Source organism: Felis catus, chromosome B2 (genome assembly GCF_018350175.1).
Source record: "Felis catus isolate Fca126 chromosome B2, F.catus_Fca126_mat1.0, whole genome shotgun sequence".
In the NCBI taxonomy this organism is placed as follows: Eukaryota; Metazoa; Chordata; class Mammalia; order Carnivora; family Felidae; genus Felis; species Felis catus.
The window spans coordinates 74,898,110-74,912,642 of record NC_058372.1 but is presented as its reverse complement, the minus strand read 5'-3'; the positions used below and the strand labels follow the sequence as shown (position 1 = coordinate 74,912,642).

Genomic DNA, 14,533 nt, shown 5'->3' with positions numbered 1-14,533 from the left:
CCTATCTTAAAGGAAAAGCTTTCAGTTTTTCACCATTGAGTATGATGTTAGCTGTGGGTTTTTCATATATGGCCTTTATTATGTTGAGGTATATTCTCTCTCAGTTTACTTTGTTGAGAGTTTTGATCATCAATAGATATTGTATTTTGTCAAAAGCTTTTTCTACTGCTATTGAAATTATCATATGGTTCAGGACTTTTTTGATTACTGATGGAAGTTTTTTGATTACTGCTATAGTCTCTTTATTTGTTATAAATTTATTTAGATTTCTTTTATGACTTCTTCAATCTGTTTTTGTACTTTGTCTCTACTCTCGTGTTTATCATTTCCTTTCTCTGCTTAGTTTAGTTTTGGGTTTAGTTTGTTTCCTTTTTCCTAGCTTCTCAGTGTGGAAGTTTAGGTTATTGAGTTGAGATCTTTCTCCTGCATATGAGCTATATGCTCTTATTTCTTTGTATGTCTCAGAATTTTTTTGTTGAAACCTAGACATTTTGAATATTATAATGTGTCTACTCTAGAAATCAAATTCTATCTGTTACCTAAGGGTTTGTTATGGCTACTCTTTGTAATTGTTTATTTGTTTGTTTTGATTGTTTAGTGACCATTCTGAACTAATTCTGTAGTCTCTGTTCTTAGGCAGAGATTACTTAAATTCCTTGAACCAGAATATCTCCCAGTCTTTGTAGAGGACCTCTGAGTGTGTGCTGGGGCAGGTCTTCAGAGTCAACCAGGCAGTTTGCAACCCTGCCTTAGCAATCACTTACAGCTTGCGCAAAGCCTCAGGGTCAGCTGGGGGCCCTCTCCTGTCTTCCCTGACCCTGCACACAGCCCTGGGCGTGTGCATGGTCTTCCAAATTCCCAGGAGTATGTCTGAGATTTTTAAACCTTTAATCCCCACATCTCCTTCTCCAGCCTTTCCTCCCAAGGTTTTTGTTTAGTCTACTGTTTTTGCCCTGTTATCCATTGCCTCAGACAGCAACAACTAAAACATTTGCCTGTAAATGGCTTCCACAAATGGCTTCCCCCAAAAGTGCTTAACAACTTTAGCACTAGGTGCATTCCCTGTTTGGTGAGACAAAGACAAGCCTTTTGAGCCAGTCTTTCCAGGGAGCCACACAGACGAGACAAAATAAATAATTAAATATATTTTACTCCCTCTGGTACTATTACTGAAGACATAAGCTGTTATTTTCAAGACTACAGCTATGCTAAAGAACAGTGGGTGAAACTTGGGTAAGTTAGGAAGCCACAGAACTCACTATTCTTGCCAAGATCCAGCTGATTTTCTTGAATAAGTACGTTCTTGATTACTGCAAGCTTTTGGTTAGTTTTCAGAGTTCTAAAATAGTTGTTTCTAATAGGTTTTGCCTGTTTTTCTACCTATTTTATAGATTGGGGAGACTTTCAGAGTTCCTTACTTCACCATTTTTGCTGACATCACTATTTTCTTTTTTAATTAGGATTTTGCTCTAATAGTTGAGTTCAATTTAAGGGATTGCAGTAGGGTTAGTTTTAAACATAAGGGAAATATTAGGAGATTTGTTGTATAACTAAAAGCTGTCAGACCTGTATCTGAAATGGGATATTTGTGCTTTATTATATAATGTGCAGTCTTCTAAATGCTTCCTAAAACTTGGATTTAATTTTGGCCCTTGAGCAAATGTAGAGCCATCAAAATTCAGAGAGAAGTATAACACAGAAAAGAATCTAAAAATGGGGGGGGGGGGTGGGCAATGGAAACCAAGCATTGATATGTAAATGAAGACATGTTTTTCAAATGTCTAACCCAGTACCTGTAGGAGGATATAATGATAGGAAAAGACATGCTTAGAGAAACTCAACTTACAGTGAGGGTGGAAGAGAACTGTAAGAGGAGGAAGAGAGGAAGGCCAATGCTGTGAGTAGGCTTTAAACCAGTGAGCCCAAATAAGACAACAGTGAACATCAAGTTAGTAACCTTGTTCATATCATTAGCATGGTGCTAGAGCCATTTTTTTTAATGTAAAACTAAAATGGGATATTTCTTTACATACCCACACATATTTAAAGGGGCATGTATTTTAAAATTATATTCTGTCATTTTAAAACCAAATTATGTTGGTTCTTTTTGTTTGTCATTGTTATTGTTGTTGTTGGTGGTGGTGGTGGTGTGTGTGTGTGTGTGTGTGTGTGTGTGTGTGTGTGTGTGATTTTTTTTGGTAGCAAGGAGCTGTACCTCCTACCAGTTCGGTTCCTCCTGTTGCCGGGGCCCCATCTGTTGGACAGCCTGGAGCAGGATTTGGAATGGTGAGTGGTGACTTGTGCTAAAAATTGTAATTGACATTTTTGAGGCCTTTGCCAAATCCTGTATTAACAAATACTACTACAGAATATAATTCTTCCCTGAATACAGTAAAGTAAAACTCAAAAAATTAAGTCATCTGCTTTAAACATTAGGAAGTCTACACATGACATGACAAAGTCAGCTAGAAAATATTTAAAATTGGGGTGCCTGGGTGGCTTGGTCACTTGAGCATCCAACCCATGGTTTTCTGCTCAGGTCATGGTCCCAAGGTTGTGGGATCGAGCCCCACATTGGTCTCTGCACTGAGTGTGGAACCTGCTTGAGATTCTCTCTCTCTCTCTCTCTCTCTCTCTCTCTCTCTCTCTCTCTCCCTCTCTCCCTCTCCCTCCCACTCCCTCCCTCTCCCTCCCACTCCCTCCCTCTCCCTCCCTCCCTCTCTCTCTCTCTCCCTCTCCCTCCCTCTCTCTCTCCCTCCCCCTCCCTCTCTCTCTCCCTCCCTCTCTCTCTCTCTCTCTCTCCCTCCCTCTCTCTCTCTCCTTCCCTCTCTCTCTCTCTCTTTCTCTCCCTCTCTCTCTCTCTCTCTCTCCCTCTCCCCCCCCACCCCTCTCCCCCATTCACACTCTCTCTCTCCCTCTCTCTCTCTCAAACAAAATATATTCATATTTAAAATAAGTTCTTATATCAAGATAATTTCTATGGTATATAGTTATGTCATTTTTGAAATAATACTTACCAAACATATTGTTAGCTCAGTTATCAAAACTCTTAATCACTATACTAGCACTTTTCACTTACCACTTTTATCACTAGTAAATATTAGGACTATGATCCATAAATCAACACAGTTGATCAACAATTCTTTATCTCTTAAGAATTATGCTTACAGCAGACAAATAATCACCAACAAAGCCTGGTTGGGATAAGGATGCCCTGTGGCCAGCCAGACTTCTACCGCACCTCAGTGATTCTCTGCCGTCTGCCAGCCTTACGGCACGCATTGTTCAAAATTACAAGTTATACTTTCTCACAGACCTGCATTCCTCAAAAATTTTCAGAAACATATTAAAGACATAAACGTCAGGCACTACTGTTACAAGATTCTTTACCTCAATACCTGGAGGTCGCTGTCTCACTCTTCCAAAGAATGAAGGCACAGAGTAAAATGAACAGCAGGCAAGAGTTTGGAAGAGTGTAAAATCAGAAAGTAAGAACAGTATGAAAGCTCTCTTTACAGAGAGGGAGCATTCGAAAGTGAATGCCCGCAGACTGTGGGCCAAGGGCTTTGTTTTTATAGGGTTTTGCTTGGCCCCTTTCCTTCCCCCTTGTTTCTTCTCAGGTCCTGCCCTTATTGGCTGGTAACTCTAAATGCCTGGTCATTCCTTTTTGATTGGGTCATTTCCACTGTATGAGGGGTGGTCTGCAGCCATACCACTCCTGGTGGGTCGTATGTTTTATGGTCTACTACTTCTTTTTAGTTATGTCTTTTGTCAAATTCCTGAAGGAAACCTGACGGGAGTAGGTGGTGTCCGCTACATGCTTAAGAGAAACCTTCTGCCTGATGGGGGGTTTGCTGTGGTCAGGTGCTCCCCATATTCTTCCAAAATAGGTGTTTTTCCCCACCCAGGGACCTCAAGTCCTAACATTCCCCTCTCTGCCTATTTTATCCTATCTTTTCCCCATCATATGACCATAGTGGATTCCACTTAGGCTGTGAACCACTCTTCCTTTTCAGCCTCCGGCTGGGACTGGCATGCCCATGATGCCTCAGCAGCCAGTGATGTTTGCACAGCCCATGATGAGGCCACCCTTTGGAGCTGCAGCTGTACCTGGCACACAGGTCGGTTTTTTAATGTCCTCAAAATAATGACATTAATGTGTGAGTATAAAACTGCCATGTGGCAGACCCCTTAATCTTTTACCTGATATAATCCTTATATCTGTTGCTTCGGAAGTTAGGGGAACATGAAAGACAGATTAGCAATAGTGTGAGAAAAATGAATAGAAGTAACTTCCTATCCTAAGTCCCTCCATTCCTCTCCTACTTAATTCGGAATAATTCCTGAGAACAGCTAGACATTTAAAGTATCTGAGCATTTATTCTGTAAAAATGAGTACTTCGGATTCGTAGTTTTATTATGTGTTTCCAGAGTTAAGTAAACTCAGGGATAGGGACCGCAGTCCTCCAGACCACCAGGTTTGCCCAGGCGTTGTGATATTAACGACAACAAGTTTGCCAAACTGCAGAGTCCAGGGGAGCAGCCCCTACTGTTGCAGGATTTTTTACCACAATACCCGGGATTCGTTGTCTGGCCACTTTGAAGAATGAAGAGGTGGACACAAAATGAGTAGCAGGCAAAAGTTTACTAGAGTATAAGATCAGAAAGGAAGAATAGTAGGGAAGCTCTCTTTACAGAGAGGGGACATTTGAAACTGAACGCCCGAGGACTATAGGTGAGGGTCCTTGTTTTATAAGGTTCTGGTCAGCCCTCCCTTCCCTTCCTCCTTGTTCCTAGGTTCTACCCTTATTGGCTTGATAGCTCTAGGTGCTGGGTTGTCCATTCCTGATTGGCTCGTTTCCATTGTATGTGGTGGTCTCTGGCCATACCTAGATGTTTTGTCCAATTCCTGAAGGAAAACCTGAGGGGGAAGTAGGTGGGGTCTGTTACATTCTTAAGAAAAACCTTAAGCCTGAGGGGTTTTGCTCCCTGCATTGTTCCAAAATAGGTGTTTTCCTCCACCTAGGGACTTCAGGTCCTAATCTTTCCCTCTCTGCCTACTGAATCCTATCTTCTCCTATCAAACTACAAGGCTGCCCTCACTTCAGACACCAGCCACAAGTTTGAGAGTCCCAAGTTCTCAGACAATTTCCTAGAATAACACACAGAACTCAGGAAAGCATGAAATGTGTTGCAGTTTTATTATAGTGAAAGGATACAAATTAGATGTAGCCAAAAGAAAAGATGTGCAGGGTGAAATCTGGAACTGGGAAGGTCCCAAGCATGAAGCTTCTTTGCCCTCCAGAGTGTGTTACTCATCCGAGTATAACAATATACATGCAGTATTGCCAACCCAGGAAGCTCCCCTGCACCTGGGGACGCGTGCTGCGTTTGTATTGAAGTTTCCATATATAGGAATGACTGAATTCTTGTCTCTGTGGTTGAACTTAATCTCCAACCCCCCCCCTCCCCCCGCCCTGACCTCACTGAAAGTCTGGCTGATATCATGTAGCCCCAAGAGCCAACACTCTAATCATACTGGTATTTCTGGTGTGGCCAGTCCCCACCCTGAGTCCTCTTACTAGCATCACTGTCAGGTGTGGTTCCAAGAACCTTTGTCCACCCTGAATGACAAAGACATTCCTATCACTCAGGAAATTCCATAGGTTTAAGGGTTACCTACCAGGATTCAGGACAAAAGACAAACCCCTCTTTAGATGAGGCCCTATTTCTTACTACACAAAGTGCTCCCTTCGCTTACAAAGATGCTAAGGCATGTACACTTTGCTGAATTGTTTTGCTAATAGTGATAGTCATGCTGATGAGTAACCAGTTCTTGATTCCTCTTATAAATGTCCTGGCCAAGGTGAGGGTATATGTAGAACCAAAGAGGCTTTCACCATGAGAAACTGACATGGATGGAGTCAAAACACCAAGTATGACTTTACTAGCACCATGCTGAGCAAAGCAAAACAAATAGCTCAAATACAATGTAATGGTATCGGCAAATGGTTTCACTTCTATAATGTTTTTAACTTACCAAATGGTGTTTATATTGTGTTATCCTTCGGATACCTACTTTGAACTTTCTGAGAATACTTTAATCTCTTTGGCTTCCTTTCATCGTCTCTAAAATCCATCCTCCCTACCCATTCCCAAATTTTACTTTCAGCTTCTTTAACCCCTCAAAAGCCACAGTGACCAGAAGAGAGAATGATGGGTGTTCAAAGAGATAAATTTAGAATGTGAGAAACCCTAGCCTTCAAGGCCATACTCAAAATACTGGCTTCCTGAGAAATTTTCTACCCTGCTCTGAGACAAATGGACCCTACCTCATGTGGTTTCTGAAGGGAGTGAGGAAGGTTCTGGGGGTAGTAGTTGGGGTTTAATTTAATCTAGATATATTTAAATTGTAGGAAGGACCTGATTTATTATGAATGTTTTCGTGATGGTTGAATATACCTATGACTACCACTTTTTTGAAAAAAGGCAGAACATTTCTATTTTTATTACTTGGAAGAATTATTATTGAGGCTTTTAAAATCTTATTGTATTCAGTGTGCTGAAAGCTTTAGAAATAAATTAACATAATATTATTTAAATAGTTGTTTCTCTTGCATAATGCCAGTGTTACATAGCATCAGTTCATTTACTTAATTCAAAGAATGAAAATGAAAAATAGATGGCATGATGAAAATCGTGTTTTAATCATTTAATTGAATTTATAGTGATTTAGGAAACAGTATGCCATTTTAATAAAAGTTTTCGATTGTATTTCCCATATCAGAGAAGCATCAGAGATGATTATACTAGATAGTAAAATATGATTTTGTAACTTCAGAAAACAAAACAGTTTTTCATTACTGACACCTGGACTGTTCCACTCTATCTCATTTGGTTGGTATCATGATGATGTCATCCAACCAAATTATTCATGATGAACCAACTCTTGAGTTTCTTACCTTCCGAACAACTTCAACACTTGCATTTATTTTCTTCCTGATCTTCCTGTGAAGTAGGATTCCTGCTTTTCAAAAAGGAAATTTGACTGATAGGTGCTACAGTCACTCAGTTTCTAGACGTGGGAACAAATCTAAAAATCCTTACTTCTGGAGCTCTATTTATTGAACCAATGAAAACATATATCACTACCCCACAATCAGAGATTTCTATCCTGTTACAGGGTAGGAGAATAATTAGACTCTAAGGATCCATGTAAATTATTACCCTATATAGATTACGTGACCTTTTCCAAGGCCTCATACCCTAACACTCCTGCAAAAGCCTGCTTCCAAAGCTTATTTCTGTCACGTAATGAAATAATATGGGTGTTAATGAAAGAGGATCAAGGTAAGTTCATTCTTTGTTGCTTTTGCTAACAGTACAATATGATTTTATCCTATGGCATTTAGTAATTAGCCCTCTCTGTGAGCCGGACAGGCAATACAATTTACTGACATTCATAACTGGGAAACTCTTTGCCCATCTGAAACAGACAGTGCCCCCAAACTTGTTTTCATTTAAAATGCTTTGTATGAAATTCTGGGATACCAAGCTAATAATTTAAAGTAATTTCTTAAGTGACTTTCTGCAAATTATTTCCTTTCAATTTTTCCTTCAAACTCATTCTCACTGTAAGGAAAAGTTATTAAAATTCCTTTATTAGCTTAGTGGTAGTGATAACTCAAAGTAAGAATGCTTTTGTATAGAGCAATTGATTGTTGTGTTTTTTTACCCCATATTCATAATATCTGTATGTGACTAGTTTTCCATGTCTTCCCTAACTCTTACCCGTATTGTTCTGCCTGAGTCCTCAAATACTACTTGGGCAAAATTTTCTGTCAGAGAATTTTGAGAAAGCCAAATATCATTTGAAATGTACTTTATGAATCCAAAATTAAACACAACACTGTGGCTGAGTAGAACAAAGTAGATTTCATAAACCTTTAGCCATCTGATCTTCTGCATGTTTGGTTTCTGTGGTATGTGCTCTGCCTAATGCTTACCTGTCTCTCTGTTTGATTTCTCTTTCTGCTATCTTGGGCTGGCTTTTCCCCATTAGCTTTCTCCAAGCCCTACACCTGCCACTCAGAGTCCCAAGAAACCTCCAGCAAAGGACCCATTAGCGGATCTTAACATCAAGGATTTCTTGTAAACAATTTAAGGTATCTAATATTGAGCTTTTCCTGTGGGCTTGCAATAATGACCTATGCAGTGCTTAGCTATTTCAGGTATGATATTTGTACCTCTGTGCTTTGAATACATGTATAGAGTAATAATTTGAGTGCTTATACTTATTAAGTCAGTATTAAAAGCCATTAATGAATTATCAGTAATTTTTTTTAAATCTTAATTTATAAAACTAAGAGAGAGAAAAGCCTCTAAGTTGTCCTGAAAAGCACAAAAATTTTACTGATAAAGCAAAAAGTTACCTGAGCTACTTGGTAAATTAGAAAATTACCACTTTACTACCTGATGATTGGAATTTATAAAAAGCTAACATTTATAATATTGCATTTAGAAATCATCTAAGAATATACTTGACTACAAAATTGTATTTTGTATTTGTTTATACTTTTTTGGCCTATCAAATAAAGCCTAGATTGTTACCCTTTGCATTTCTGCATTCAAGCAGAATTTTAAATTTCTAATGCTGTAGTTTTAAATTTCTAGTATAATTTATGCAGTGATGATTAATGGACTTATGGAAGGAAACCAATAAAGGAAAAATGTTTACTAGTAACCCCAAACCTAACACAGTGGGTAGATTCTCAACAAATACTTGCAGAAAGTGGATAAACAGTAATAATGCTGCTTTTTTTTGCACAGTACTTTTCATATCCACTTCCTAATCATGAACTCCTCTGGTCATCTTTGTGAGAAATTAAATCCTATGGAATAAACTAGCCAGATACTTTTTGTCTCCATTGCACAGCTGAAGGAACTGATCATTGACATTGAGTGATTTGCCCAAGGTCACACACTAGAGGAAGAGTAAGAGTGTCAACATTTTTGGGCCATTGTCCAATGTAATTTTTATTTTGTGTGTGTGTGTGTGTGTACACACACACACACACACATATGTATATGTATATATATATATGTGTGTATATATATATGTATATATATACACACGCACACACACATACATACACATACATACATATACATATGTATATTTAAACTTTCTCTAATGCCTGCTAATATTTTTATGGATTCCTACTTGATGTTTTTTTCTTATATAAAGTTAGTAAGTTTTATCATTTTAAGGCCTTGACATCTCAGCCAAGTAATTTCTCCTTGTGCCTAACTTTCCTTTTCCACTTTTGGTTGGACTGGGCTAGTGTAGGCATAAATGAGACAATGAGCACTTCTTAGCCATTAAAGTTTCAGGACCTACCAAGAATACTGCAGGGAGCAGCCTTTTATCCACCTCTCATTCAGTAAATATCACTCTCATCATATGCCCGGAACTCTGATGAGCACCTGAGACAGAGATGCTTGAGACAGCCCCGAGCCCAAAGGTTCACAGTCACAAGGGAGACAGACACAGACTAATTTATGAAAAAGAGTTACCCATGTGATTAAGGCTTCACCCCAGGAAGATTTCCTGGCAGAGGTGACTGGTAAAGCACAGACTGGCCAGAGTAAAGGGGGAAGTGGTATTTGCAAAGGCACTGAGTCGCCATGGAAATCTCCCTCCTCTATTCTGTTACTTGTTCAACTGTTTAGTGACTCAGTGAACACCATAACTGAAAAGAAGCAAAAAATAATGAAAACGACTGCCATTCCTTTCCCCCCCTTCTGCCCTGTTTTAAAGGTGAACTGTTCTTAATTAATAGCAGATGTCTCACTACTAAGATTTCTAATAAATATCCACATCTCAAAATTTTGCTATTTTTATCTAAAATGAAACTATACATTAAGAGTTTTTAAAAAAATTTTTTTCCTTGCTAAAACTTTAAGCAAAGAATTGTGAAAGGTATATAAGTGTGAATTTGTTATACAGAAACATTTTGCATGAAGATTTTTCATAGTAACTGAAATAAAAATTGAAAGGGAGGTAGTATATTTGAGGAGTGTGTAATATTGTTTCTAACTCAAGTGCTTTTTATCTTTACAGCTGCAATTTTTGTGACTGAATAGGAAAAAAATAATGAGTTTGGAGACTTCAAATAAAATTGATGCTCAGAGTTTCAAAGTGAGCCACCAGTACCAAACCCAATGCTTACTCGTAACTTCTCTTCCAAAATGTGTAGCACAGCTGTGAAAGTGAACATTAGGAATGTGTACTACCTTAGCTGTTATCCCTACTCTCAAAATTGTAGTGTATTTGGGTTATTTGTGTGTTGTACGATGTAAAAACAATGAATGGATGTTCCTGATGCCTTTAGTGCTTTTCTGGACCTCGCCCATGGACGGATGACGCAGCTGTTGTGTGGTGAGCCATTTGGAAAGATGTGTCTGTGTTTTTGAAGGTTTCAATGTATATATGACTTTTGGACAAACCTAAACTCTCCCCATGAATTCTCTTTTTCTCTGTATCTCTGTTACAAACATAGTGTGATAATATCAAATAGTAAGGAAAACACTCTTAAATATACAAAACTTTTTCGGTGTGGAGTACATTTTTCCAATCACAGGAACTTCAACTGTTGTGAGAAATGTTTATTTTTGTGGCACTGTATATGTTAAGAAATTTTGTTTTAAAAAATATAAGGGTTAACGTCCATAATAAATACTTCTCCTTGAACCTACCTTATCAAGAATGAAAAAATCATATGGAAAGAATTCCATATGTAATCACTGCTATATTAAAATGTATATTTTGATTATATTTGACAGGTTTTGCATCTAAATTGACCTATTTATTCATTCTTGATTAAATGCACTGAAAAGTAAAGGGTCTGTTTCTATCACGTCCGTGAAAATGAAATTAGAGATGTGCTATTCAGATGATTATGAAGGCACCCCGAGGTATATCTGTAATTTAAAGATTACTGCAAATATTTTTATTTTATTGTGGGTTTTATGTACATCTGTTAATTTAGTATTTCTTTGTGTGTTCTGTAGACTAGTGTTCTTCCATCCCTCAACTGAGCTCAAAGTAGGTTTCGTTGTACCATTGTGATTAGAATTTAAACTAATTCAGAGAATTGTATCCTTTACTGTACATATTGTATTCTTTAATTTTTAATTTGTTGTCATACTGTATGTGCTGATGGCTTGGCTTAAGATTTTGATGCATAAATGAGGTCACTGTTGATCAGTGTTGCTAGTGGCTTGGCAGCTCTTTGTAAAAGCATACTGGGTTGGAAAGGTGTTTGCCTATTTTTCAAATTATTTAATAGATGTATGGTACCATTTAAAAGTGGTTGTATCTGAATTTACTGTGGGGATAACATACACTGTAATGGGGAAAAATTACCTAAAACCAATTTCAAAATGGCATTTCTTTCTATTTCAGTTTAAAAACCCAGTGCATGTACGCCCTCTGAGATGCAATAAACACCTTGAACAAAGAAAATGCAAACATAATCTTTCTCTTTTTGATTACTTTTTAGAGAAAACATCTGCTTCAGATGACACACAGCATATACAAATATTGAACACTTAAAAACATTCACAGTGAGAAATGCTGGCCATGCCAACATAGTTGTGATTATTTTACAATAAATCAAAAACCAGAAAAAAAACATTATTATCAGCTGTTGCTAAACTTGGGACTCCATGGATGCTGCCAAATAAACTGAATTCCATATTTCAAAAAAGAAGAGGATGAACTATCTTTTAAATTATGCAACTTCTAATAGTTTGGTGAGAATTATCCATGGAAGTTGAAGAATAGTAAGACTTTAGATTATAGTTTACACACACACATTTGTATGTGCATGCACTCAGACACAAAAATCTAGATCAGCCAATTATATTATATTATATTATATTATATTATATTATATTATATTATATTATATTATATTATATTATATTTATTATATTATATATTAATATATATTATTATTATAGTTTATACCTATAACTAGATTATAACAATAACTCAAAAAGTACTCCAATCTCAAATAGAAGTATTTCTCAGCTAGATCCATATTCTTATTTCTAAAACTCTTTCTCTTAGTTAACTACAATTTGTATCTTGAGAACTAACTTTCAGAAGCTAGTATCTGATTATGTAATATGATTTTTGTAGATTACATTTTGGTCATATATTACTCTGTAAGCATATTGTGACACAAATATGTTTAGTCTTTAAATAGTTTGTTTTTTTTTTTTTTTAGTTTTTTTAATGATTTATTTTTGAGAGAGAAAGAGAGAGTGAGAGCGGAGGAGGAGCAGAGAGAGAGGGAGACACAGAATCCGAAGCAGGCTCCAGGCTCTAAGCTGTCAGCACAGAGCCCAACACGGGGCTCAAACCCACAAACCGCAAGATGATGATCTGAGCTAAAGTCGGATGCTTAACTGACTGAGCCACCCAGGTGCCCCTAATATTGTATTTTATAATAAGCTTTTTCTCTTCATTGAATGGCCCATGTGGTATAAATTCTTAACAGGTCAAGCTGCAAGAACATTATTTTTAAATCATTCCCTCGAACCTTGCTGCAGTGAGGTTTTTGGTGGTCCTTGAAGAATTGTCATATAGATGAAATGCTGAAATGAGGTCCTCTGGGTACTTAAAAAAATGAATCTCTCTGGATAATTTTCAGCCTGGGTCCAGTTTACCCATGATGTTTTCTACATGGTGAGCATGCCTTTCTAGCCTCACTTCTGCCTCAATCCCCAGCCCCTGTATGCATCAGTATATGGGCACGTGCACACTGTTCTCCACATAACCACACCACTCCTGAGGCAGGGGGACACCAGGCACCTTGCTGGCTCACCCAGGGCCCTCACCAACTCCAGCAGTGCAGCGAAATCCCACTTGTCCGTCATGGCCCCCCACCCTGCTCTTCTCAGAGCACAGCTTTCATCAGCCTTTACGGCACTTAACATATTGTGTTATATTCATCTGTGACCGTGGCATCTGCTCTGGTTGATTGTGAGCCTCAGAGGCAGGAAAGGTCTCCTGTTCATATCCTCAGGAAGTAGCACTTCAGTAGGCACTGGGTAAGTGTCTGTGGGATGGATACAAATATATGAGTTCTTAGAGGTGTCCTGCTTTACCTGGATATTGCTGGGATGATATCATGTTTCTAATTACTGAAGAGTAACTCTCTTATAGCACATTGTCAAATGTTTACAGAGTTTTAATAGCTCTCTGTCAGCTCATTTTAATAGAAGAACTGACGTCAATTAAAAACCCATCCAGTTGAAGACTTGAACCACTTATATGGTATAATGATTGCAAGTGGTTCTCTCCATGTCAACGTATCTCCTTTGTTCTCTTTTATATTATCTATTGTACTTTAAAGAACAGAATAAAAACCAGACTTTTTAGGAAGCATCATGGGGTTTGCAAGAGAAGGAAAGGAGTGCACATAAAAAGAGAAATGGAAACTCAATTCACAGAAAGATAAATTGTGTGAAGGCCTCCTTCTGTCTCTTAGAGTAGACACCTTTAATAATCTATCCCCAAATTTTTGTTGGTGGAAAAGGGGCATGCTCTCGCATCAGTGATTATCATGGTGTTTCTCGTGTGGAAGTATAGGTTGAAAATAAAAATCTGTGTTAGTTGCGAAGTCACATTGGTGTATATTTTCAAGGCACCAGCTTTTGTGGTAGTTTATTGTTCACCCTTTTGGACTGTAAGAAAATTTTAGTTTCTCATAGCCTTGCTGAGAGAACATGTCACTACTGCACATGTTATTCAGATCCCCTCTGTGAAGTGGAAACATGCGGGAGCTATGTTTGTGATTTAGTGATACGGTAACTACCCTTAGCTAAACTCTCAGAGCTGCTGTGCTGATACATCTGAATTCATTTCCATGTATGCATGTTCAAATAATTCTGCAGGATAAAGGTATCCTATAATTGACTCTATAATACATACTCTATAACTGATTTATAGACAAGGGGTTTTCAGACTCTGGTTTCATTCTACACCTTTGCACTTTTTATTGAGGACCTCAAAAAGCTTTTGGTTATGTGGGTTATTATCTGTTGATGCTTACTTTGTTATAATTAAAACTGAGAGGGGTGCCTGGGTGGCTCAGTCAGTTAAGCATCCGACTCTTGATTTCGGCTCAGGTCATGATCTCGCAGTCTGTGGGATTGATCCCTGTGTCGGGCTCTGTTCTCTTAATGTTGAGCCTGCTTGGGATTCTCTCTCCCTCTCTCTCTTCCCCTCCCCTAGCTCACACTCTCTCTCTGAAAATAAATAAACATTAAAAAAAAAAAAAAAGAAATATGAGAAACTTTTAACTGTCTTTAATTGATTTTTTTTTTATTTTTTTTTTAACGTTTATTTATTTTTGGGACAGAGAGAGACAGAGCATGAACGGGGGAGGGGCAGAGAGAGGGGAAGACACAGAATCGGAAACAGGCTCCAGGCTCCGAGCCATCAGCCCAGAGCCTGATG

At 38.1% G+C, this 14,533-nt stretch overlaps 1 protein-coding gene across 20 annotated transcripts in view; it reads left to right on the top strand.

Annotated features, from left to right (window-relative positions):
• Positions 1 to 11,538, top strand: part of SNAP91 (synaptosome associated protein 91) — a 146,068-nt gene extending 134,530 nt beyond the window's left edge. For all 20 annotated transcript variants that reach the window (XM_045057803.1, XM_045057800.1, XM_045057792.1 and 17 more), the window contains 4 exons: positions 2,203 to 2,286; positions 4,017 to 4,121; positions 8,063 to 8,165; positions 10,124 to 11,538. In XM_045057803.1, coding sequence (XP_044913738.1) covers positions 2,203 to 2,286; positions 4,017 to 4,121; positions 8,063 to 8,155 — 282 coding nt within the window. In that variant the 3' untranslated portion in view covers positions 8,156 to 8,165; positions 10,124 to 11,538. The remainder of the gene's footprint in view (positions 1 to 2,202; positions 2,287 to 4,016; positions 4,122 to 8,062; positions 8,166 to 10,123) is intronic.
• The last annotated feature ends 2,995 nt before the right edge of the window (positions 11,539 to 14,533 follow it).